This window comes from Trichosurus vulpecula, chromosome 9 (assembly GCF_011100635.1).
Source record: "Trichosurus vulpecula isolate mTriVul1 chromosome 9, mTriVul1.pri, whole genome shotgun sequence".
NCBI classification, from domain to species: Eukaryota; Metazoa; Chordata; class Mammalia; order Diprotodontia; family Phalangeridae; genus Trichosurus; species Trichosurus vulpecula.
Genome location: NC_050581.1, coordinates 154,844,353 through 154,871,976, shown reverse-complemented (window position 1 = coordinate 154,871,976; position 27,624 = coordinate 154,844,353). Strand labels below are relative to the sequence as shown.

Sequence of the window (27,624 nt, the reverse complement as noted above, 5' to 3'; positions counted from 1 at the left end):
GAACTGGAACATCTCTTGATGTCATGGAGCCAAGATGTTGATCTCCCATGGGATGCCAGGCCACTGGTTCGGGGATCTTGATACTGTCAAGAAATGGATAAAAGAAAGGACAAGCCAGGACACATGGCAGGGACATCAAGAGAACTAGGTTCATGGAATAAACCAAAACTGGAGCAAAAGACAGATACATCTCTTCACCAAGACAGTATGTCTTTAGAATCCTGTGGATATGTGAAGTCTCAATCCCCTAACATCAGGCCTAACATCGGAGAATAGAGGCCTTAGAGATCAACCTGTCCAACCCTTGCATTTTACAGATGGAGAAACTGAGGCCCAGAAGAGAAGGGCTAACTTGCAGACTGAACCACAAGAAAATCCTATAAACTTTTAGATTATCAGCTCCTTAAGGTTAAGATCTGTGTGTTATACTTGGTCTCCCCAATAATGCCTATCCAGGGATCCCATAAATAGTAGCATTCAATAAATATTTGAGAGCAGTTGTAACCCAGCAATCTGTGAACCACGAAAACACATCATAGATACATAGATTCAAAGCTGCAAGGGGCCTTAAAGGCCATCTGGTCCAACTCCCTCATCTTACAGATGGAAGAACTCAGGCTCAAAGAAGTTAACAGTGGGTTTGCCCAAGGTCACACACAGGAAGTAAGCTGCTCACACTTTGACTCCAGTCCCTTCTTCTTTCCCTTGTGCCAGAGCCAAAAAGCCACGGGGCTCCTAATGGTTCCCTCACCTGTTTTGGAAAGGACATCTAGCTTTAAAAGGGCATGAGCCTCACCTCCTCCAAATGATTTCCAAGTGCAATAGGGGACCTTCCTAGCAGTGAGTCTTTCCTTACTTTAAAGAGCAATCCACTTCTTAAAATTGAGGGTATTTATTTATACAAAGAAATTCCCAGGATTTGAGCCTTTTATTGTTGCTGGTTTGGAGGCTATTCCAAACAGGTTTTTTTTGGCATACTTAGGATAGCAGCATGCTGTCAACACCTTCATGTATGCCTCATTATTAAGTATATGTATTATTCAGGCCCCTTTTCTTCTCTTTTCTCATCAACTCTATTTGTCTTTTGGCTGTTTCACCAACAACCTTCTTTCCCTCTTCTCTTTTTTGTCGAATACCTCTTGTTTGAATAAGTACTTGGCAGCTCTGACATTTAATGCTCTTTAGTTCAAATGGGGAACAGGGACTCAGAAGCAACTGTTCCTGGAATCCACAGGGCACCTGAGCCACATGACCCAGGGGTCTCATTGGCAGCCACTTAAAAAATCTACCTTCGCCTATTTCCAATCCAAACCTTGAATGGCCACCATATATGATTCTTTTGATCCATACTCAATCGTTGGTTTTCCCATTAAAAATAAAAGTCCCATAGATGTTCCCTTTTTCTAACCTTCCTGGCTATAATATACAATTCCCATTCCACCCTCACCCCCAGATATTGTATTCTTTCTTAAACAACTCTTCTGAAAAAGGAACTGGTTAGACTGATCAATCTTATATAATTAGATTTTTACCATAGAGTGATAACCCTATGGGCATTAGAGCTGATGATCTCTAACCTCCCTCCCAGATGTAAATTCTATGTCAGCACATTTTAAGAAGGATCCTGAAAAACTGGAACACAGCCAGGAGGTTTTTGGCTTGAGTGATGAGAGGACCGTAGACCATATGACACGTGAGGTCCCTTGAAGGAACTGAAAGACAGATGACTTGAGGAGAGGGGGTGCAGCAGGGAGTGAGGGTTCTCTTTAAGGATCCCAGCTCTGATGCTTTCTGCCTTTGGGTGAATCACTTAGCACCTCCTGGCCTTAGATTCTTCATCCACTAAATTGGAGAGGGAGGAGGGGCCTTCCAAGGCCCCTTCTAGCTCTGTATGTATGACCCTATCATCCTATCACCTATTTGAAAGACATGTGGAATGAAACTGAGACTAGAATTGCTCTGCATAGCCCTAGAGGACAGAATTAGAAGCAACAGGTACAAGTTATAGAGAAGATTTAGGTTTAATACAAGAAAAAAGACCTTACAAACACTTAAGGCTCCCCAAAATTGGCCTAGGCTGCATCTGGAGATAGTGGGTCTCTTCTCATTAGAGTACTTCAGACAGAGGTCCTTTGCCCATATGTTGGTGACTCTGTAAGAGCCTTCTTCCTTGGGTACAGGTTGGCCTAGAGCTTCTCTGTGGTTCCATCTGACTCTACAATTCTATGAGACTGTGAGCCCATCAGAGTAGTTCAGACACAACTGTATAATTGCCCCCTTAATTCACATCTATGTTCAGGGCTTGTTGCTATTTATGGCTAAATCTTACTCCCTTTAATCCCTAGTTTATCCTTCTAAGACTTTGCCCTGCCTCCTGCACCCACTCTCAGCCCTACCTCCAATTACTCCTTCCAGACCTTGGGCTAGTCACTTAGCCCTGAGCCTTAGCTTCCTCACTGGTATATAAATGGCATGCATGAAGGATGTTATTTCCTATAATAGTTGGGGTCAAGAGAGCAACATTCATTATATGAGATACCCTGGACTATGTCTCCCACAAGGATTGGCTTATGTTTGAGCCCACACAAAGCCTCACAAGGCAAGGAATCTAAATGGCAGAGAGTATTCTATAAATGAAGACGTTTAAAAAATAAATTGCTGGCCATGAGCGTATATAATAAAATAAACAGCACAATTAGACACAGAGTCAAGATGGGGAGTTGTAGTCTGGGTGGAGAAAAAATCTGCAGACGTATTATATTATGAGCATCTATGAGCACTATATTTTGAGTATCTTTGTGACTACTGAGTTCTGGAGCAACTACATCTTTCCTATGCTAAAGAGTCATAGGTATTGCAGAGAAATTATAATATAACTCCTCTGGTGGCTTAAGAGGCTGTACTCCTTTGAGTAGAAACACTGCTAATGTTTTAACCATCTACTTATTTACGTTATTTTATGTCTTCATTACGTGTTTCTGGTACAATCTAGCATTAGAAGGCTACAACAGATGGGGGCTCGGGCCATGATGGAGTTAGTTATTACTTCACAATAGCCATGCTGAATCTCAGAGTAGCTCAGGGGAACCACATGTAAAATGAGGTAGTTGGACTGGATCAACATCTAAGTCTCTTCCAGCTCTAAATTTTATGATCTATGCCATAGCTCACTTTATTCTCTCACATTCTGTTCTCTTCCTGCTCTCTTGTTCTCCCTTTCTTTCCTTCCCTCTCCTCCCCCAGGCCTACTTCACACGGCTCCTCAACCCTCACACAGCCTGATTTCAGTCTCCCCCTGTAGTTATAACTCCATATGTTGTCATGTGTTTATTTTTGCAAGAAATTGGAATGTAGATTTGAGTCCTGACCTCCTCTCGCAGCTCCTGCTGCTGGAATATCATATTGCAGAGAAGCAAGCAGGGTTTGGAGAATGGCTCATCATTTGTCCTTGGCAGCAGGCCACCCTGACGCCTACCTCTAAGACTAACAATGGGCTGAGGCAGTCGTTGGGGCTGTTGCCCTCCTTGCCTTGTAATTACGCCAAACATTTTTTCATGGACTATGTTTACTCCAGGAGCCTTCCTTTTCATTTTCAGAAAAGCTTAAAATAAGCATTCCCTAAGAAAGCAAAGAACAGCTTTTAGAGTGGTGTAGATAGGATAGTTCAATATACAGTAACGCCCCTGAGACTTCAGCTATCTGGAAGAGTCTGGTTAGGAGTTTCAAAATACCTGAAGTGACTTCAAGTGCCTTGAAAAATACTCCATTTTTTTGGGTGGAACTGATCCATTCCACACTGCACATTTTCCATCCTTAAAGGCATCAAGGCATGGTAGGAAATGCACTGGTTTTGGATGAAGACAGCCCACGTGCAAACACTAGCTCTCCCACTTATTACCTGGATGGATTGGAGAAGCCTCTTAACCTTGCTCGGATTGAGAAAGGTTTGGGCCAAATCTTCTCATCACCTCTAAATTCAATGCAAACAACATACATAGAACAAAATAGTCTTTATAACTCAAGGTAATCATTGCTGTGCTGTGCTATTAAAATCAGGAGGCAGTGTGGTCAAGTGAGAAGACCACTGGACTTGAAATCACAGGACCCAAGTTCAAATCTTAGTTCTGATACTCACTACACGTAGAACACCAAGGAGAAATTATTGAACCTCTCTGGGCCTCTGTTTTCTCATGTGTAAAATGAGGGAGTTGGACCAGATGTCCTTTAAGGACATCTGAGCTCTAGAACTTTGGTGGGTTGATATAAGAGATGAGCTTGAGGCTGACTTCTAAAGGCAACCCAGAATTTGATTTTCAGAATAAATCCTTGATGCTGCCTGGCTGCTTTCTAAAAATTATTCATTTGCCTCACTTAAGAGTGTGGCGTGAAGCCTGGGCAAGCTGCACCCCCTCTTACGTGGTCTGCCATTGCCGTCTTTCTGCAAAGTGAATTACTCAAATGAAGACAGCCTTCTACTACGGTTTTTCTTGCTCCTCAATAAAATCTTGCTTGAATGCTCCTCTCTGTACCTCTCATTTGTTTGCTGCAGTCACATCACTACCTGTTCGCCATTATTTCTGCATCACTAACACAATATGCCATGTTAACCTCCTCAGCTTTAACTGCTTTTTTATCTCATTTGCATCAAATTTGTCGAAGCCACGGAGGAGAGGTAACCCTCACCAGTTCAGGTATTTGTGTTACAGTGTTATTTCATAGCCTAAAAGCTCTTCCCCTCCCCCCTCATCAGAAGATGACACCCCTGCTGGCATCACACCCAATCAATCAAGTGATATTTATTAAGCACCTACTGAGTTAGGCACCGTACTAAGTGCTGGGGATAAAAAAAGAAGCCAAAGACAGTCCCTGCCCTCCAGGAGCTTACACTCAGTCACATCTAAATCTCCTTAATGTTTGACTCTTAACAGAATCCCAAGCACAAACAATTCAGTTCAACTCAACCTGCCTTTACCAGGCTCCTATAGTTTGTCAGACATTCCACTAGGTGCTGGGGAAGCAAGGGTTAAAACCAAACGATCCTCAGCCTTCCAAGAACTTACATTCTACTTGGGGGAAAAAGAGGTGGAGAAACATTCTTTTTAAATGTACACACAAAATAAATGGAAACTATATACAAAGTAATACACACCTATTTGAGGGGGACAGGGGAAGAAGCAGGGAGAACAATTAATACAGGGAAAATTAGGAGAGGCCACTTAGAGGTGGTGCCTGAGCAGAGCCTTGAAGGGAGACAGGGATTCCAAGAGGTAGCATTATGTGCAATAAAAAAAAGAGTAGAATTTTCCCCAGTACAAATAGGGGTGGTGATGATGGTGGGGGTGGTGGTGGTGGTGGTGGTGGTGGTGGGGATGGTGGGGATAGTGGGGATGGTGGTGGTGGTAGTGGTGATAGTAGTAGTAGTAGGAGTAGTAGAAGCAGTAGTGATAATAGCTAACATATATAATACATAGTACTTATATATGTACCAGGCACTATGCCAAGGTGCTTTACAATTATCACCTCATTTGATCCCCACAACAACCCTGGGGAGCATGTGCCATTATTATCCCCATTTTACAGTTGAGGAAATTGAGGAAGGCAAAGGTTAAGTGACTTGCCCAAGGTCATACGACTAGTAAGTTTCTAAGGCAGGATTTGAGCCCAGGTCTTCCAGACTCCAGACCCAAAGCTCTGTCCACTGTGTCACCCAGCTTCCAAGGACTCAGAGAGGTCAGAGGTTGCAGCTGAGAAGCTTCTGTACATGTCACGGACAGTGTAGCATGAGTAATCCATGACTGAGAACCCAGAATGCAGGCTGTTGGGATGAGAATGAGAGTCAGAAGTAGATGAAAGGCCAAAGCCAAGATCACAACAAAGGTCAAGGCCACAGGTTCAGGATGAAATAAATGGCTGAGCACTAAAGCAAGTCCCAGGGTTTGAACTGGAGTTCTAATTCCCTTTGCTGTGCTCAGCTGGGTAGCCCTAGGGATGTTTCTATTCCCTCCTATTTGTGTCCAACCCAACTCCACCCATGCCCCTTTCAGCTCCTGGACAGCTCCTACCACCTTCCTTCCTCTGTTCTCCATAGGTCCAGTGAACAGCACTCCAGCCAATGACTATAAGCCAGACATTCACCAGCCAAATGAGAACCCTCTTCTTTCCTTCCAGTTTGCTAGCTGACCATCGCATCATTCCTCTTGTCTCTGCTACTTCTCTCTTCATTTGTTTGTTTTTGATGGTCTTCCCCATTCTGCAGCTCTTAGAGTCTAGGCGATCTACAGTAGCCAGGATACCAGATGATGTAGCTCTGTTGAAGTCTGGGGGTGCTGGGAACCCCAAAATTCAAAGGCAAATGACATGGGTCCTGCCTCAAATGAATTTGACCCAAGCCTTCTTTCAGTCAGAGACAAGGTTTATTAAAACACCGATTGGGGTGGGTGAGATTTTAAGAATCCGCACTATTAGCCAGACTCTTAAAGGAATCTGAGCACTTTAATGGAGGCAAGATGAACCTTTTCTACAGAAGACTGTGGGAAGATCTGGATGTGATCTAGGAGTGGCCAAGTAGTCTGGGAACAAATGGGGGTCTAGATGGAATTAAGGAGTGGAGGTCTAGGTAGGGTGGGGTCAAATGCAGACAAGCAGGGCTACAATGAAAGGATTATTAACTGGGAAGGGCTGTGCCCCAGGCAAACACCAGGGTCCTGGGCCGTGTGGGAAAGTCCAGGGGCCTTTCCTTTTTGGGATCCAGATCCCATCCCCATCAGCTCCACATAAGAAAGGGAATACCTTTAGAAGGCTCTTATTTCCCAAAACCCCAGAATCAGAATTATGAAATCTCAGATTTGGAAGAACCTCAGAAACTGCTTAGTCCAATCTATCTCAGAACTATACTTCCCCCCTCTGCAATATCCCACAATGGGGGCAAAACCCCCATACTGACTCTGGAGTCAGGGATCATGGGGTTAAATCCCATCTCTGTTCAAGGTCTTGGTCTATGATCCTGTGATGGGCAACAAGTAGCAGTCCAGCTATTACTTTAAGATTCTGTAGTGAAAAGGAAGCCACCAGTTTTAATCTATTTTTTGAAAGCTATAACCGCTGGGAAGTTTTTCCTCCTAACAAGCCTAAATCAGCCTCTTCACAACTTTCACACTTTGCTCCTACTTTTGCCTTCCAGGGTCAAGCATGAAAGCTCTCCAAATACTTGAAGAAACTTTCCTGGAAGAAGCAAGCCCTCCACTTTAGGCAATATGGAGCATCTGCCCCCATTACCATGAAACAGTGCCATTTGGCCCAATACAAATTCACACTTAACATCTCTGCTCAGAAATCCCTTTGTTTATCCCTACCTGACTCCCTAGGGAAAGTGTTTAAAGCCTTCTCATTTTAGCTGATAACCTTACCTCCAACTTTACTGAGAAGATGAAAGACATTAGCCCCCTCAACTCCTGTTCTCCACATCCCTCAAAAACTTCCCTGAAATCTCTCCTCCTCCTCTTCTTCTTCTCTTCTTCTTCTCTTCTTCTGTTCTTTTTCTGTTCTTCTTCTTCTTCTTCTGTTCTTCTTTTTCTGTTCTTCTTCTTCTTTTTCTGTTCTTCTTCTTCTTCTGTTCTCCTTCTTCTGTTCTTCTTCTTCTTCTCCTTCTTCTCTTCTTCTCCTTCTTCTCTTCTTCTTCTTCTCCCTCTTCTCTTCTTCTTCTTCTCCCTCTTCTCTTCTTCTTCTTCTTCTGTTCTCCTTCTTCTGTTCTTCTTCTTCTTCTCCTTCTTCTCTTCTTCTTCTTCTTCTGTTCTTCTTCTTCTTCTCTCTCTCTCTCTTTCTCTCCCCCTTCCCCCCCATCCCTGCCCCAGTCAGGAAGAACTGACTTTTTACTCACTACCTGTGTGACCCCTAGTCAAGTTACTTCATCTTTGTTTGCCTCGGTTTTCTCATCTATAAAATGGGTGTAACAATGGCCCTCACCTCCCATGTTGTGAGGATAAAATGAGATATTTGTAAAGTGCATTGCAAACCTTAAAATGCTAGAGACTTGTTATTTATTATTTATTGTTGTTTCTGTTATAAGGCTGTTGCTTTGTTTGTATATCCATTTATTTATTTCCTTATTTATACTAGCCTTAGATCCAGGGTATATAAGGGTGGGGGGAAAAATGATCCCTAATCTCAGTCAGTTTACCACATGGTAATGCTCTACCAATGAAATCATGTTATTATTTTAAAGGCTCATACTCAAGACTAAAAATTAGATTGGTTACAAGTAGAATCTTAATTCATACATTTTCAATATCATTTCTCACAAATCGTCTCTTTCCAACTTCCAGTTAAAAGAAATGAATCCACCCAGCCAGAGAGACATTCCTTCCACACCTCCACCTCTTAGAATCTCTAGCTTCCTTCAAGTTCAGTTAAGCTGTCACTTCCTCCAAGAGGCCCTTCCTGATCTTCCCTTTCCCCTCTCCCCCATTCCCCCTCTTGCCCCTACTCTCCCCTCTCCTAAAATTATTTTGTATTTGCTTTGTGTAAGAAATGGCAGGAGGAGTTTTGTTTCCAAAGAACTAAAGGTGTACTCCCCCCCTCCCCCCCCAAGCTTTAGCAGAAACCAGGCCTCAAGGTTGATCAGGTGAGAGGTCAGAGGCTTGTACGCATGCATGTGCTTTTTGAGAAGGCAGTCAGGGGAATTAGAGAGGCCAAACCAGGTTGAAATGGTTCAAGCTTATCTAGGGTCTGGTCTTGGTCAAGAATCCAGGCCTACTGATTTGCATAATTTGCATATGTTAAAGAGGGAATGTAGGGGAAGTAAAAGAATGTAGTTTAATCCTAAAGGAAGACAAGGAAAATCTAATTAACTTCACTTTTGCTTCTGTATCCTTACTATCCTACCTATATGAACTGTATAACCTAGGAAAACTATGTAAAAAATAAAGATTGTAAAGTAAACTAACCATAACTCTCACAGGAGTGGAGGGAATGGTTACCCCTGCTCCTGCAGCTGTATCAGCATGAGTGTTCTAGTAAGCACTATACCTGCTCTCTGGAGAAGTGTAATAAATGCCTTCATCTGCCAGCTCTAGTCCTGAGCTCTTTGGGTGAGAATAGGCAAATCACATGGATTTTCCTTAGCTTAAGGAAAGCAATGAGTAGCAGAAGCTCGTCTTGGGCTTACTTCCTGATCCTACCTTGGGGAGTCCTGTGATCCCCACTACAGTGTTAAGAGGGCAACCACTTGGGATTTCCCTGGGAAACCCTGTGGTCTGCATAGCCTTCTTAAGGGGACATCACTTGGGACTTCAGGCCCTGCCTTGGGAGCCTTGTGATCTTACCACTGTTCTAAGGGGCCATCACTTGGGTCCTCCTTAGGGTCTAACCCCTAGGAGGCCCTGGGATTCCCACAGATTAAGGGGGGCTACCACTTGGTCTTCCTCAGTGAGTCCTGTGGTCTGCTTAGCCTTCCTTAGCGATTATCACAAGGTTCTTCCTCAAGACTTTGGCCCTGCCTAGGAAGTCCAGTGATCCCCAAAACTGCATTTCTCACAATTTGGGGAGGTCCAGTGATCCCCAAAACCACGTTTCTCACACTTTGTATGTACATTGATTTGTTTTTCTGTGTGTATGTTGTAGACCCCAGTAGAACATAAGCTCCTTGAAGGCAGGGACTACGTCTTTGTCTTTGTCTTTGTCTTTGTGTGCTTGGCACAGAGTATCTGCCTAATGATTGAACTTAATAAACTGTCCATTCTGCCACCAAGATTAATCCTTCAGAAATCATTTCAGATTTATCATCTCCTTTGTTCTAATGGAATCTGATTCCACCTTGGTTCCCATGACTTCTCAGGAGCCATCACACGTCATAATTGACATTCTTTTGGATGTTCTAAGAGGATGTAGAAGTGTGTGGAGGCTAGAAAGTACAAGCTTGCAAAAAGGAAATGAATTCAAGAGAATTCTGGGAGAGGTTGGGGAAATAGCAAAAGCCTGATATTCCTTCCAAAATAAAACATCTACTCTAGGGCTTTATACACTGGGTTCTCAATCCTCAGTCAGAAGAACCAGGTTCACCTTCCCACTTATTTCCTTTCAACTTCTAATCTTTTCCCTGGATAACTGCAATAGCTGCTAATTTTTCCCCCTCCCCCAGCTTCTCTCCAATCTACCTTCTACACACAGTAGGCAAATTAATAGTCCTAAAATATACATCTGATCCCTACTCAAAAATCTTTGATCCCTATGCCTCTACGGTAAAATGCAAACTTCTCAGCCTGGCACTTCAGACCTTTCACAATTTGGTTCCCACCTATCTTTCCAGTTTTATTTCATATTACCCCACCCCCCACCCCAGCCCCTCACCCCCACTTTCCAGCTTTCTTTTCCCCATTAGATTATAAGTTCCTTGACAGCAGGGACCATCTTTCTTATTTCTGCTTAGCACAGTGCCTAGAACATAGTGTTTAAATAAATGTTTATTGATTGGCTGACTTCATATAATGTCCATTCCAGTTAAAGTGGCCTGTTAGCTAATTCTGTCTCTCCACTGGGCCTTTGCAGAGGTGAGCAGCCCTCTCCTCCTCTCCTCCATGTCTGGGTCCTATTCCCTCCCTCCATCCCTTCCTCCTCATCTCTGCCTGGCAGAATCCATGCGTTCCTTCAAAGCCCAGCTGAGGCAACACAAACTACTGGAGGCCCTTCCTAATCCTCCCAGTTGTTAATGCTCTTTCCTACTTCAAATTACCTGATTAATTATACTTTGAATTTAATTATCTGTGTACATCCTTTGGTAGAAGTAAGTTCCTGAGGGCAGAGACTGTTTCATTTTCATTTTCATATCTCTGGCACCTAGCATAGGGCCTTGCACCTTGTAGGTGATTAATAAAATGTTTGTTAAATTAAATTTCATCCTACCATCTCTATTTTTGGTTTTCTACCAGGAGATAACTGGGAACACCCAAAAGTTTTTGTTTATTTGTTTGTTTTTACCTATGATCCTTTGGGTTCATTTGGTCCTTGTCTCTTATGCTGCATCTTAACTCTAGAGGCCAAATGACCCCATTCACCCATACAGCTGAATTTGCCTGCATGTAAACTCTCCCTCTTCCTGTAAAAGAACAAACCTGGCCTCAAATTCAAGGCCACCAATGCTTTTGATCTTGGCTACAAAGCAAGGCAATTACTGGACACAAAAGCATCAATTTGGTTCAAGATGGGCTCTGAACATCTCCAAGGCAGGAAAGACGAACTCAGTAGAGAAGGAGCCCCCATTGCCACACACTGAATGGCTATTGTTTAAAGACCAACCTCCCAAAAGGCCCTTTCTTCTCAGTGAGAGCCCTTGCCCATTAGTGCTCCCGCCAGAACCTAGCGACGCCAACAATCAAACTCACTTCACTGCCAGGACAAGTAATTAAATTCCATAGTCACCAGAGCAGAGAATAATGGATCGCTATTGTTAGAGTGGGGCTGGGGGAAGAAAACATAACTAAGGACAAGAATGAAAGGGGTTTGAATGCCCAGGCTTGGACTCGGTCATGGCAGGAGCAGAAATTTTGTCGGATATTTTTGCTGCTGTTCTTTGGGTTGGCATCACATGCTTAGTGACAATTGGCAGCACAAAGTGGGCAATGAGCTGGTGGCCATTGGGTGAAGCCGTGCCCTTTAATTTTAAGTTTTATCGAAGTCTTTGTTTTCAATACTGCAAACATCTCCTGACTACTCCACCCCTACAGAATCCTCCAAAGAAAAAAGATAAATAAAATGAACCAATACATCGGCCATATTTGACAGTCCATGCAATACTTGGCACCCATAGTCCCCCTTCTTTCTAAGAAGAAAGAGGAGGAACCCTGAACTCAAGAGATCCACTATCCTCCATCTCTTTAGAATCAGAGATTCCAGGTATACACAACCAAGCCTGGCCTTGATTACTATAGATTGATATAATTAGTTTCCTTTATAATATGTGTTTTTTTTTATGCATTTAAAAACATTATTCTGAGAAGGGGCCCACAGGCTTCAGCAGACTGCCAAAGGCTTCCATGACAGAAAAAGGGTTAGGAACCCCTTGATAAGTAGAATGTAAGCTACTTGAAGCCAACGATTGTAGGTAGTACAATGGCTAGAGTACTGGATTTGGAACCAGAAAGGGCTTCATTCAAACTCTGCCTCACATAGGAGCTGAACTGGGCAAATCGCTTAACCTCTGGCTGCCTTAGTTTCCTCATCTATAAAATTATATCGAATAAGATATCTGTAAAATGCTTGGAAAACCTTCAAGTGCTATGTAAAGGCCAGCTATTATTAATAATATTGTAGTTATTAATAAAATATGTATTAATTATACTACTATAGTGACACGATAATTATTATATATAATTAGAATTAAGTATATAATTAATGATATATTACTATGCTAATATATTTATGTAACACATTCTTTGTTATATATTAACATGTTATATTGATCATGTTTATTAATAAATGTTATATAAAATTATAAACATTACCTCATTTTATCTTCACAATAACCCTGGAAGATAGGTACTATTATCACCCCCATTTTATTGTCAAGAAGCCTGAGATGAGATTTAAAAATATGAGAAAATTATGTATTTGTAAAGTAACATATTATAATAAGATTAATATAATAATAATAATATCTAGCATTTCCATAACACTGGAAGCTTTGGAAAGTGCTTTACAAATATCAGATCATTTGATCCTCAAACCTGGGGAGGTAAGTGCTATTATCATTCCCATCTTACAGATAAGGAAATCTGAAGTTGACAGAAGTTAAAGTGACTTGCCCAGGGTCACAAAGCTAGTAATTATCTGAGGCAGATTTGTAGATCTTCTTGACTCCAGGACTAGCACTCGATCTGCTGCACCAACCATCATTAGTATTATTATATTTTCCCCCATGTATCCCCATGCCTAGTACAGTGTTTTGCACATTTCAGGTGTTGTTCTGCCATTTTTCAGTCACATCCAACTGTTTGTGACCCTACTTGGGATTTTCTTGGAGAGATACTAGATACTAGAGTGGTTTGCCATTCCCTTCTCTAGCTTATTTTACAGATGAGGAAACTAAGGCAAGCAGGGTTAAGTGACTTGCCCAAGGTCACACAGCTGAGGCCAGATTTGAATTCAGAAAGCTGTCTTCCTGACCCCGGGCTCTTATCTATTGCCACCCAGCTGCCCCTGCTTTGCACACAGTAAAAGTTTAATGAATGAATAAATGAAGTGACATAATACAAGGGGAAACTTTCTAATAGAGCTATGCAAAGTTAGCATAGGCTTTGGTGACTTTTTTTTATCACTTCTCATTTCACACCGGGGATTAACTTCCTACTAGGCACACAGTAGGCAGTCAGTAACTGTACATGGTTGACTGAAATCCAGGTTTGCTGAGGTGTGTCTTGACAATGTACAGGAACATTTTAAAAGAAAATCAATTGCAGGTTGACTCCTTTACCCGAGAAATCTTGGCTTTAGCAAACAATTCGCCCTGAAGCTTCCTTCCAGAGCAAACTCCCCAAGTGTGTTTAAAATTTGATTCAATTTATGATTCGCTTTTTATTAAAAGGAATCAGAAAAATGCCTCCAGCATCAGGGGTAGATGCCATATGGAAGATGTAAAGAAAGGCCATCCAAACAGGATGAGAAGACATCCAGGGCTGGTGGTCTGCACCAGGGGGAGGGGTATCAACAGCAGATGAGATGTGGATCCACCCAGACATAAAATATATAAAATAAGTTTGATTTTGTTTTGTTTAAGGTTGGGTTTTTTTTAAGTCAACCGACACACAAAGTTCTTAGGAACACATCTGTTGTATAAAGAGAGATTCCCATTTATGGACAAGAACATTTGTCCAGACTAATCTAGGAAATGTTTCTGTAATTTAGTTTCTGTAATATCTGGCCCTATGAACAATATCCATCAGAAAAGCGGAAGAATATGGAGGAAACAACTCAAATTGAGCTGCATTAGTATCAGGATAAAGCAAAAAGATTGTCAGCTGGGTCAAGAGATCTAGCTCCCTAGTCGAGACTTAATTCATTTCAACACACATTGATTAAACACTTACTATGTGCAAGGTATTATGCTAGGCACTAGGAACACCAAGATGAAAACAAGATAGACCTGCCCTCCAGGAGCTTACATTCTACCACAAAGGTGTTACTGGAAGAGAACAACTTTGCCACCAACTAGTTCTCTGATCCAGGGCAAGCCTTCAGCTCTCCCACCACAGCGGCCTCCAGTGTAAAGAAAAACAGCTGGACTAGGCAACTCCAAGACCTCCACCCACTCTAAAACTCACTGATTAGGTGGCAAAAGCAGTAGGTGAGGGGGCAGGACACCGGCCCCAGGAGCAGTCACAAATGTTCCTGCCCAGGAGTCACCCCCTCCAGACGCCTCATCTGGATCTAGCTCAGTGGCCAAGGGAGATACGACCAAAGCCAGTGGGGCATCGGCTCAGGATAAAGGTGGCAGGGAGGGTTGGGGTGGGGGCACGTGGCGGGCAGTGTTTGCAGCAGGGGGAGAACAGTTTTCAGAACACATCTTAGGCATAAAAATGATTGGTTTCTCCTTCACATATTAATATGCACAGCTTCACATATTAATACTGTTTAATAATGCAGATGAAGGATGGAGAGACAAACGAACAGGATTCTCATTGATCTGCCACTTAACCTTGACAGAGACTGTTTCACCTCTGTGACTCATCTCTCCAATTGTAAGAGGAGGGTGGCTGAGGGGTTCACTCATCAGGTAAGTACCAGTGAGTATTCACAAACAGAAGGAGGGTCAAGTGCTTTGAGATCTTCAAGATGAGATAATAAGTGGCCAGAGAGAAGGCCTAGCCCCTAGGTTCTACAGGCCTTGATCCTTACACAAAGGGGTATCACTGCTCTGAGACATAAGGTGAGGCTGATAGATCTGTTTGTTCCCCCATCACCGCCAAGGGTTTAGATTTTCCTTTGTTTAGGGAACTGTTTCAATAATGAGGAGACCAGGGGCCCAGCTGTGGACATTTTTTTCATTATTTTCCGCCCTGTTAACCTTCATCACAAGCTAGGCCCTTGTCAGTTGAAATGAGCGCCCAAAAGATTTATCTCACCCAGCTCACAGCTCAGCTCTGCTGGGAAGCCTTTGGGGGAAGGGGCTGCACGCACTTAAGGAAGGAAAAGGACAAGGGGGAGCGAAATGAGAAGAAATTTAAATGATGTTAAAACAAAAGGTATCAAAATTGGAAGGAAGGAAGAAAGGAAGAAAGAAAGAAATGAAGAAAGGAAGAAAAGAAGAAAGAAAAAGAAAGAAAGAAAGAAAGAAAGAGGGTATCTCCCTTTCTTCCTCTACTTTTCCTTGGTCCCTCTACCAGGACCCACCTCATCACCCCCTAAAAAACCAGAAGCCAAAGGTATTGAAGAGGCAAATGTGACTATTTCTCAAAATTCTATGCTTACATGTGGGGGTAGGTGAGGGAGGGGAGGAAGGTACATAAAATAATGACAACTGGCATTTATATATATCAATTTAAGGCTCGGCAAAAACTAACAACAGGTAGAGTTTATGTAACATTTTCAGGTTTGCAAAGCACTTAACACATGTTATATTATTTGATCCTAGCAAGAACCCTGTGGAGTAGGTGTGCTGTTATCCCCATTCTACAGATGAGAAAAGTAAGGCTGAAGATGCAGCTAGTACCTGAGGCAGGATTCAAACTCAGGTTTTCCTGACCCCAGGTTTAGCCCTCTACCTATTGGGCCATCTAGCTACATTTAGATGTAAATACCTGTCAGATATCTGTGCTCGAATCTGAAGAAGGGAGGGGGCAGGGTATAGAGGTACTAAAAATAATAATACTGATATTTCAAGGTTTGCAAAAAGTTCTACATAAATCACCTTAATTGCTCACCCCAGTAACCCGAGGAGGGAAGTACTATGTATTTTACAGATTAGGAAACTGAGAGAAACAGAGGTTAACTGACTCACTCAGGGTCACACAGCCAGCAGCAGGCATCAGAGGCAGCATTTAGACCTTAGTCTCTCCTGACTCAGTCTAACATTTTCTACTACAGCAGTTGCCTCTCATATAATTTAAATCGGTAGATATTTAGTAATCACTTCACTAATAATGACAATGTTGCTGTTGTTGTTCAGAGGGGTCTGTCTCTTTGTGACCCCATTTGGGGTTTCCTTGGCAAAGACACTAGAGTGGTTTGCTATTTGGCTCATTTTACAAATGAGGAAACTGAGGCAAACAGGGTTAAGTGACTCGCCCAGGGTCACACAGCTAGTAAGTGTCTGAGGCCAGGTTTGAATTTAGGTCTTCCAGATTCTAGGCCTGGAGCTCTATCGCCATGCCACCTAGCTGACCCTAACAATAATAGTGAGTGTTTACATGGTGTTTTAATGTTTGCAAATACTGTCATCTCATATGACTCAATATATTTTGCGGGGAAGGGTTAAGTACAGAGACTATATACACATACATATATACATACACATACACATACATATACATACATACACACACTTATATAGATATGAATTAGGCTCTCTAGTACTAAATAATTAGTCATAATAGTTCATATTTATATTGAGAATGTTATAATTTACAAAGCACTTTCCTTATAATAATCTAGCAGTAGATGATGAAAATATAATTAACCCTATTTTATAGATGAAGAAACTGAGACTAAGGCAGAGGTGGAGGTGCCCAAGCAGCAGGGTGCCATTATACTAGCTCAGGAGTCAGAGGACCTGTATTCAAATCCTACCTGTGACCCTTGTTACCAGAGTAGCCTGGAGTAAGTTACTTAACAACCCTAGGCCTCAGTTTCCTTGTCTGTAAACTAAGGGGGTTGGACTGGATGGCCTCTAAGGTCCCTTCTGGTAAGATCCCATGGCCCTTGGATAGTCAGCGTCAGCAGTGGAACTCAAGCCCATGTCTCCAGATGCCAAATCCAGCGTTCCCTCCATTGTAGCACACTGCCTTGACAATTTGCTAAGGGAAATGTTAAGCCTGGATAGTATTTCATGAGCTTGAGGGTGAGCGGGTAAGGATCCCAAGCACAAAGACGAGCCAGGGGAAGTCAGTTTGGTATTAAAAACATGCCGGGAATAATCCGCAGTGTGGATGACCCACCTGGAGATAATTGAGTGTTGATTATATTTTAAATTGGCTTTCCTCCCTCCTCTGTGCTCCCTGCTCATCAAACCATCCCATTATGCCTAAGCCTGACACCTGGGAAGGTGATGAGCTAGAAAGAAAAGGATGTCCCTGTAAACACACATCTTTCAAGGCGATGGGGAAAGAGGAGAGATGGCAGAGATGGGGAGAAAGGTGATATGGGTCAGTTTGTCCTCAAAAGAGACTGATTCTACCTCGGGATGTGTGACCTCATCTTCATTCATACCAACCCAGAAAAACATATAGCTCCCATTGGAAAGAAGGGATTCAGCCCTTCGGATATGAGACTTCCATGGTGAAAGGAAACAAATGAGATTCTGACCAACTATAGGATCTAATTTTTTTGTTTTGGGGTTTTTTTTTTTATAGGATCTAGTTTTTAAAACAGGCAGAGAAACTAATGAATTGAACACATATTCAACAACTATGCAGGAAAAGGGGGCTGCCATAACTGTATTTAGTTCCCCACAATCAAAGCCCTGGTCAACTTCAGGGAGGGCTTCAAAGGCTGTCACAGCATTATTCTTTCACCCACCCACACCCAGCTCTGAACTACCCTAAAATCTGAGGGAAACGTTCATCTACATTAGTATCAAAGGAAAAAAAAATGCAATTTTAAAGCTTTCAGGTATTGAACTATGAATGAAAGGCTGTGAAAGCGTGGCCAGTCCCCTTCAAATGGGGAATAGCTAAACAAATCTTGGCACATGAATATAATGGAATGTCACTATACCATAAGAAACAATGAATAGAAAAAATTCAGAAAGGTCTTGGAAGACATAAAAATTGATGCAAATCAAAGTCATCAGAAACAGGAAAGCAATACAAACAATAACTACAATAGTGTCAGAAGAAAGAAAGAAAGAGAGAAGGAGAGAGAGAAAGTAAGGATGGAAGGAAGGAAGGAAGGAGAAAGGGAGGGAAGGAGAAAGGGAGGGAAGGAGAAAGGGAGGGAAGGAGAAAGGGAGGGAAGGAGAAAGGGAGGGAAGGAGAAAGGAAGGGAAGGAAGGAGAGGGAGAGAGAGAGAGAGAGAGAGAATGTGACAAATCTTGACCCTAGAGAAGTATTAAGAAAATATAACCCCCTCCCTTCACTGTAGGGGCAGAGGATTGTAGGTATAGGATAGTACAAATACTATTAAATACGTTCAGTGTGTTAGTTGGTTTTGCAAAACAGATTTTTTACCTCTTTCTTTTTGTTGGGGGGGGGGAAGGGAGCGCAACATGTACACAGATCAATATAATACAAGGTAGAGTGAAGATGGAGAAAATACCAACGACTTGGAAGATCATGAAGAAATTCCTGTAGGAGGTGATACCTGAACTAAGTCCTGAAACTTGGAACTAAAGATCCTAAGAGATGGAGGTGAAGGTGTACATTCCAGTCACGAGGGAGAAAACCATTCAAAGATGCAGTGATAGGAAATTAAATATCAAGTTTGAGGAAGAGCAAGTGGGGCTGATTTGGCTAAAAAGTAGAGTGTGTGAAGGGGAAGGAAAATGAATTTGGAGCCAGAGGACTCTAAATGCCAAGAGGGGGAGTTTATAAAGAAATTCTTCTGGAGGCAACAGGGAACCAGTGAGGATTTTCTGAGCAGTGGTCAGATCCGGGGCTTAAAGAAGTGATTTTGGTAGTGGTATGGAGGATGGATTGGAGAGAGGATGACAAGGGCCTGGATCAGGACAGTAGTTATGGGAGTGGAAAGGAGATGTATGTATGGAAGAGCTGAAAAAGCAGAATCAACAAGATTTGGCCAACGATTAGATACAGGGACTGAAAAGAACATACTATGCCAAAGTCACATCTATTTTAACTTTGGAACATGTTTTTTTTTTTTAAAGCAGATTTCCTTTGCTAATTATACTTTATTTGGGTTGATATTAAAATTACTTTCTGTTCCTTAAGCACCCATCAACTGATAACAGGGAAAGGAAGACCAGAGGAGTTACTATGGTCAAGGAAGTGAAGTCCAGCACTTTAAAATGATTGTGGTTAATCCACAAAGTGGATAATTTCCATGGATACATAACTGAATTTGTTAGTATATGACATACGAGGCAAGTGTTTAATGGGCCAGTCAGGCAATATGTTTCAGAAAAAGGGAAGAGACCTTCGTTCTTATGTCACTAACATACCTTTTTTCCCCTTAGCCACAGGTGTTCCCACCTTGGATAATCTAGCTGTCTTTCTTAGCTTACATTTGGTTGATCAGAGCTCTGACACTTCCATCTTTTCCACAAACCCCATACCCCCAGTACTAACTTCCCACTTACCTTTTTGAAGAGCCTGATAACATCCTCGCTGATCTGGGAGAGACGGACGATGACATTGTTCATGAAGATGTCATTGAGGGTAGCGTGGTCCCTACTCTCACGCCGGGTCTGGTTCAACACTAGATACCAACAATTCACAGGAGAGAGGAGGTATTGATCCTTCCTGGGGAAACAGAAATAATCCAAAGCAATGTTTAATAGACAGCCTACTAGAGACACTCTCTTTTTCCTCCCGAAAAAAGTGCCTGTGACATAGTAAATGTTTAATAAATGTTTGTTGACTTAAAAAAGGGGCTTAGAGATCTACAAATGAGTCATATTTAGAATAATGTTATTCCTTGCTTTACAGAAGCAACAGCTGAGAAGGACCATGAGTAGATTAAGGAATTGTGCTTCAGCTTACACTTCTATTCCCAAAGTTAGTTCCCTGTTAAAGCTCGTCTGCTTGGATTAGAGTTATGAAAAGGAGTGTCAGCTGAGCCTGACTCCCTATGGTAAAATGCATCAGCTGTAAAATGTAAATACATTAGTAAAAGCCCACAATGAAGGCAGGTGGTCTTACATAAACAGAACTGCTAACTTTGGAAATGAAAGTGTTAGAAGCACAATTTAATGAGCTTGGTGATTGTTCTTCCTTTCTGTAGGCATGAAACTGAGGCTCCTTGTTCACCCATAAAAATTATAAATGGAGAATAAAAGCTTGTCATTTACTTATAATTTGATCATTATGAAAATGTTCTCATATGAAGAAATACAGTAACCAAAACAGAAAAGCGCAGTGGAGGTCCTTTTAGTGAAGATCAGTGAAAGAAGAAAGAGAAGTAATATTTTGGTGATAAACAACAGACCACCTGAATAGAAGGAAGAAATAAATGAGGAGTTCAAGAAACAGACAACAAGTCTGACATGGCAGTATGATATAGTAGTAAATGGGGGACTTCAGTTATCTTGAAATTTTCAGTGCAGCTAATACATTTTTGATTTTGCCTTGTTGATAATTTCATCCTTCAAAACGAAAGGAAAGCAATGATTTCTCTCATTCTGATGAATGAAGATAAGCTAGTCACTGAACTAGAAACCAGAGAACTTTGTTGGGGACATACCCCTATCTCAGCACTCAGAGCAGAAAAGAACAATCAGACACACTTCCTACATGTTGGGGAAAGCAAGTTTCAAAAGGTCCAGAATGAATAGAAAGCTCTCAACTACGACATTCTGAAGATATACAAATAAATTGTTCTAATGAGGAGGAAAAGGAAGAGTTGTCTGAAGAGACCAATGTGGATGCACATACAGACAACTTAGTGGTTTGGGGTTTTGTTTTTGTTTTTTAAGAGGTTTACAAAAGACAGAAGCAAAAAGAACAGAAGATAATTCAAAAGAGTGGCATGGTCCTATATGTACAGTATTAGCAAAGCTAAAGCTCAGAATGAACTGAGGCTGCAAAGTCCCTTACTTTCTGTGTGCCTCAGTTTCCACACATGCAAAAGTGGGGATAATAAGAGCACCTAATTCCCACAGTTGTTGTGGGGATCAAATGAGGTAATATATGTAAAGTGATTTGCAAACCTTAAAGACTCTATAAATGCTTGCTATCATTCTATGTGGAAGTCAATGCTGGATACTTCCCTCTCCTATGCTTGGCATCTCTCCATCTGCAACATCAGGAGTTGGAAATTAATTGTATACATTTGATCAAGATTTTGACCCTCCCTATAAGAAGCTTATCCCTCTTTCACAGCCAAGCCCAACCCTCCAGTGCAGGACAGCCCAGGTAATCTGTGGCCAAAAAAAAAAAAAAAAAAGTAGCATAACTGAGAGCCTGGCTGCCATGGAAGCAGGAAGTCTTTCACCTAGATCGCCAATGTGAATCCCAACTTTGCCATTTGCTACCTGAGTGACCTTGGGAAAGTCACCTTACCTTGGTCCTCAATTCCATCATTTGTAAAACGAAGCCTGGTAGGGGCAGCTAGATGGTGCAGTGATAGAGCACTAGCCCTGGAGTCAGGAGGACCTAAGTTCAAATCTGGCCTCAGACACTTACTAGCTGTATGAGCCTCGGCAAGTCACTTAACCCAGATTGACACCCCCCCCCCCAAAAAAAGACAAAGCTGAATCAGATAACCTTAGAAAGTCCATTTCAGCCTTACCTCTATGATCCTGTGACCATCCCAGGTGAGGCAGGGACCCTATATGCCCTCTCCAGAAATCTAGTTGTAATCTTGTCTTTCAGGTCATTCTCTCTCTCTCTTTTTTTTTTTCCTATTTAGCACAGTAGTTAGATCTATTTTTTTTAATTTAATATTTTTAGTTTTCAGTATTGATTTTCACAAGAGTTTGAATTACAAATTTTCTCCCCATTTCTACCCTCCCACCCACTCCAAGATGGTATATATTCTGGTTGCCCCATTCCCCAGTCAGCCCTCCCTTCTGTCACCCCACTCCCCTCCCATCTCCTTTTCCCTTCCTTTCTTGTAGGGCAAGATAGATTTCTATGCCCCATTGCCTGTGTATCTTATTTCCTAGTTGCATGCAAAAACTTTTTTTTTTTTGGTTTTTGAACATCTGTTTTTTAAAATCAGGTCATTCTCTTTCAGCTCATTGTCATGCCAACAAATCCCTCACCTCTTCTTTGCTCCCCTTCCCCATGCCTCTCTGACTATCTAAAAGCCAAGTTCCTTCTGTCGTATAATGTAAATTCTGTTTGGAATACAAGGCATTGCTTTCTAGCACTATTGACTGGTTTGTTTCTTCTGTGAAAATCCCTAGGTCCTCCAAGGGCAGCAGAAATACCAATAATAACTGAAAGAAGGTAGAACCACCCAGTTCTTATATTGCTGCTGATCTGGTTGTTTCCCAAAGAGAATGATCCTTGAACTACAAAAGATAGAGCAAAATTGACTAGTAGGAAGTTGAAACCCAAGATAATTAAGAATTTGACCATGAGACTACACAGCTTTCCTTGATGAGTTTAAGTTAACAAATCTGAACAAACTACTAACTCATTGTGTCAGTGATCTCCATCGTGAAGGGCTTTAAAAACGAAACAGAAGATTGTACAGCTGATCCTGAAAATGACAGGAAGCCACCGGAACGGATTAGACGGTGAGGTGACAGGATGAGACCTGTGCTTAAGATCACTTTGACAGCTGAGTGCAGGATGGACCGGAGCAGGGAGAGACTTGTGGCAGGCAGACCAACCAGCAGGTAATTGCAATAGTCCAAGTGATGAACTCCGGCACCAGGATGGTGACAGTTTCAGATGAGAGAAAGGGACATATACGAGTGATGCTGCAAAGGTAAGATTGACCAGTATGGTAAAGGTATAAAGTTCATGCCATACAAGGATTTGGTGGAAGAAACTGGGAACATCTTAGTCAAAGAAGATGAGATTTATCTAAAACATAAAAGTTATTGTAAAAATATTTGAAATGGAATCACATGGACAAAGAATTTAGATTGGTTTTGTTTGAACCCAGAGGGCAGAATTAAGACATAAGGGTGAAAGTTGCCCAGAGGCTGATATAAGAAAAAAATTCTTAACAATTTAGAGCCATCCAGAAGTAGAAAGGGCTGCCTTGGGAAGGAAGGAGTGGCCCTTCACTGGAGAGCTTCAGAGCAAAGGCTGATGGTCTGTTTGTTAGGGGTTTTGTGGAGGAGACTGTGCTTCAGGTACAGACTCTCAGGTAGAGATGTCTTCCAACTAGAGACTCCAGGATTCATGAGACTGATCACCCTTAGACCAATAGTCAGTGCCTCTCAAAATTCTGAGCATCTGGCAGTGTGCAGAAGTACAGCTTACGATCAGAGATAACCTAACAGATCGGTACATTTCACTTCACTCTTCTTACAGGTGAGAAGGCCCTAACCCAGAAAGGAAATTATAATGCCAACCGCCTCAGGTTTAGACAATTTATACAAACTGTACGGCACTTTCAAGTACCTCATCTTGCTTTTTCCCACAAGTGGGCTCGTCCAAGGTCCTGCAATGCTCTTTGACCAGTGCTAAGGTGAAGAGAAGTTCCAAATCTTCTACAGCAGCAGGTAGAAGAGAGGACAGGGAAGAAGGGGGATGGGCCGGTGGCACACAGGTAGAAGGAAAGGTCGTGTGGGATAGTGGTAAGAGTTAGAAGAGGTGCCACCTCTGACACCCATACTAACTGACTCTCCACCTCCTCATCTGTAAGATGAAGATAATAGCAACTGACATTAACATAGCACTTAAAAGTCTACAAATGCCTTACGTACATCAGGTCATCAGAGGCTCGTATCAGCCCACTGAGACAGAGGTTGGTGCTACAGGTTTTATTATCTCCATTTTATAGATAAGAAAACAGCCTCGGAGAAGTGAACTGGCTTTCCCAGGGTCACAAAGCCAGATCGTGTCAGAGGGGAGATTTAAAGCTGGGTCTTAATGACTCCAAGCTCAGAACTCTATCACTATACCACCATGTACCCCCACCCCCTACCGATAGATACTTTCAGCTCATACCCTGAAGCTGTTCTCGGGTGAAAAGTAGAAAGAGTGTTGGACTTGGAACCCAAGGACCTGGGTTCAAATCTTCATTCTGCTACTTACTACCTATGCAGCCTTGGAGTAAGTTGCTTCATGGTCCTGGGCATCAGTTTTGTGATATGTAAAATGGGAGGTTGGACTAAAAGACCACTTAGAGCCCTTCTAGATCTAAATCTGTGACTCAATGATATATATACATACACACACACACACACACACACACATGTGAAGCATGTTTTTAAATGTTAAAGCACTATGTAGGTGCCACCTATTATCATCATGGAAGCGGCAACACCCACCACCCTTTCTGCCCCAGAATCAGCTGCCTAGGACTTGATCATCTCTGATCCCTATGGTAGCAAGCTCCCCCTACTGCGAAATAGACCAAGAGAAGGGGAGACGCCGGGAGATGCTGAAGGGAACCTTATAGTCCTCATAAAACGTCTCACCACAAGTCAGGGTTTGATAGTTTGTACTCTCTCACCTCAGCCCCCCTTTCTCCATCCCTTCCCATCCTCAGCTATGACTTAAAGGGAGGGGACCCCAGGATCCACTGCAGGACCCTCTCTTTGAGCAGCTCCTTCGACTTTGACTTCTCTCCTGCTCACTTGCCAAGCTTCCTAAGGTTGAAGGAAGGGTCCTAAGTTAAGACAAAATTTATTGTTATGTTGTTGTTCAGTCATATCGGACTCTGTTACCCCTTTTGGGGTATTCCTGATAAAGATACTAGAGTAGTTTGCATTTCCTTCTATAGATCACTTAGGAAAGGAAAACTGAGATAGGAAAACTGAGACAACAGGAATAAGTGACTTGCCCAGGGCCACATGACTAGTAAGTGTCTGAGGCCAGATTTGAACTAAGGTCTTCCTGCCTCCAGGCCTGGTGCTCTATCCACTGTGCCACCTAGCCCACTGAGAAATTAACTAAAAATTATAAAACATCTTCTGGAATTTTTATTCTAAAATAGGAATTGTGATTTTAATAAGAGGGGCTTTAAATATGTGGTACTATACAAACACAGACAGCCATGGTGGTAGTATAATACCAGAGTAATGGGCTTCAAGTCAGGAAACCTGTGGTTCAGATCTCACCTCTGACATTTATTAGCTCTGTGACCCTGGGCAAGTCACTTAATTTCTATATGTTTCAGGTAATTCGTCAGGTTTTATCTACTATAGAGTTCCCTCCACACTCTCATGGGAGCTCCCCATTTAGAAATCACAGATCCTTCATATCTGAAATGCAAATAGCTTGGCCTTCCCCATTTTGATTCAATTACCCAGATGCTTCTAAGAGGTCAAGGTGTCATGAACTTTTAAAAATATTTCAACAACTAGATTTCAAGATAATTGGTTTCCTTTAAAAAAAATCCTTATTAGTTTTATTTTATGCATTAAAAAATAGTGGTCTGAGAAGAAGTCCATAGACTTCATAGACTTGACCACACTACCAAAGGGGAACCATGACATACAAAAAAGTAAAGAACTCCTGTATTAGAGATTGATGGCAATAAGAAATGCTTAAATTAGAAGGGCCTTATATGTTTCACATACATTTGTAACAGGTGCCTGACCAATGAAAGCACCTTTACCTACAAGAAGGAAACCTCCTGGTTTCCCAGGCTTCCTTCAAGACTCAGCTCCATGTTCACTCTCCAAAAATGGCCTTTCCCAATCCCCCCAGCTTCTAATGCCTTCCAGTTACCGCCCATCTACTCTGTACACAGTATTTATTTACATGTTATCTTCCCCATCACAGACCCTCTAACATTAATGGCACCCAGGCAGCATAATAAATTAGGAAAAACTGCATTTGGAGTCAGGGGTCCTGTCTCCTGCCATTTACTATCTACATAACCTCAGGCAATTGCATGCCCTCTCTGAGCTTCAGTTTTCTCGTCTGTAAAATGAAGGGGAGTTTTGGATTGGACAATCTCTGATGATTCTTCTGGCTCTAAATATATCACCCCAGATCCATCTGAGTTCAATCCAGTACACCCAAGAACATAAGTGTGGGGATACCATAGCTTTGGGAAATGGACAGGCAATGCCATATATACAGATATATCGACAGTACCACTTTTTATAATAGCACAGAACTAGAAGGTAAGTGATTGGCCATTAATTGAGGAGTGGGGGCATCATAGGATCATACACCTAGAGCTGGAACATCTGTCAGGGGTTCAACCCATTCTATTTACAGATGAAGAAACTGAAGTTAAGTGACTTGCCCAGGGACACTAAGTAACAGAACCAGGATTCACACTCAGGTCCTGTGACCTTAAGTTCAACCCTCCTGCCACCATATGCCTTGGCTGAACAAATAGTGGCACTGAGATATCATGAAATATTAGGAAGTTGTAAAAAAAAATGCTGACTACAAAGAATTCAGAGGAAGATTTGTATGAACCGACGTAGAGCAAAGTAGGCAGAACCAGAAGAACCATTTATATAGTGATTATAATAACAGAAAGGGAAAAACAATGATGCCAGTCTTCAGAACTTGATCAATGACCAGTTATGAATGAGGTCAGGGCACGACTGAAGGCAAAGCCTGCCCTTCCTTTCCTCCCCCTATTACAGAGATGGCAGAATGTGGGTTTGGAGGCAGACTTTCAGACAAGGCCAACATTTTGATTTGTTTGCCTTAATCATAGTTCTTTGTTAGAAGGGAGAGGTCTACCGGAGATGGAGAATTGCCACTGTCAAATTGTGTAACACAGAAACAGACATGGCTTTTATACATGTAAATGGCATTAAAGGAGATGTGTTACCATTTGTTTTTCCATTAGACCCTAAAGCTTTTCCATTTGAGTTGTCCCTGAAAGTTCCAATAATTAGGATTATGAACAAAACCAATTATGTTGAAATAGAGGCAAAATATTAAAGATATAAGTTTGTGGACTCCAGGTTAAGAACCCTCAAGAGTGCAACTCCTTCCACTTTATAAATAGGAGAATTTGAGGTCCCAAGAGAGGAAGCCTCTTGCCCATGGTCACACAGCAAGTAAGTTTCAAGGTGAGGACTGGAACCCATGTCTCCTGACTTGCCCTTCAGTGTTCTTTCCACTATAAGATAGGGATAAGATCACCCTAGCTATTCCATGCAGAGAAATAAGCAGAAGCAAAGTTAGAATGATGGGTTGGATCCCAATTACAGGAGACCTTGAAATTGCCATCCTGGGGACTTTGGACTTTATCCTACGTCATATAAAGTCATAGAAGGTAGTGAAGCAATCAAACAAAAAGCAGATACAATCCATTCCAAGCAAGCTTGGATGAATGTGGCTGGCAACGGGTTAATTAAAGGCAGTCAGGCAGCAGGCTTCTTTCACTAAGCTGTTTACAGAAGTGATATCGCCAATCACCTGAGCTAGTCTCTATGCAATAACCGATAACTTCCTGGAAGAGAGGTCAGTGCCAGGAGCCAGTAGAAATACTTTGCAAGGCTCTGTAATTTAATGCCAGGATGGCTCTGTCCTCCAAGTGGAATGGGGAGCTGAGAGCCAAGATTTTAGGTGGGTTCATCTAAAGGTAGGGCTCCAGAGTCCTGGAAACCAGAGCTGGCTCAATTTGCTGAAAGGAATTTTTTATTCTCCGAGTCAAGAAGTTGGCAAAGTCAGCATACTCCTAACTCCCTCCCCTAACTCA

General features: G+C 42.1%; 1 protein-coding gene across 2 annotated transcripts in view; it reads right to left on the bottom strand.

The window, feature by feature from the left end:
* SRGAP3 (SLIT-ROBO Rho GTPase activating protein 3) overlaps positions 1–27,624 on the bottom strand; it is a 274,924-nt gene that overhangs the window by 103,539 nt on the left and 143,761 nt on the right. For both annotated transcript variants that reach the window (XM_036737985.1, XM_036737984.1), the window contains exon 3: positions 19,460–19,622. In XM_036737985.1, the coding sequence (XP_036593880.1) occupies positions 19,460–19,622 (163 nt within the window). The remainder of the gene's footprint in view (positions 1–19,459; positions 19,623–27,624) is intronic.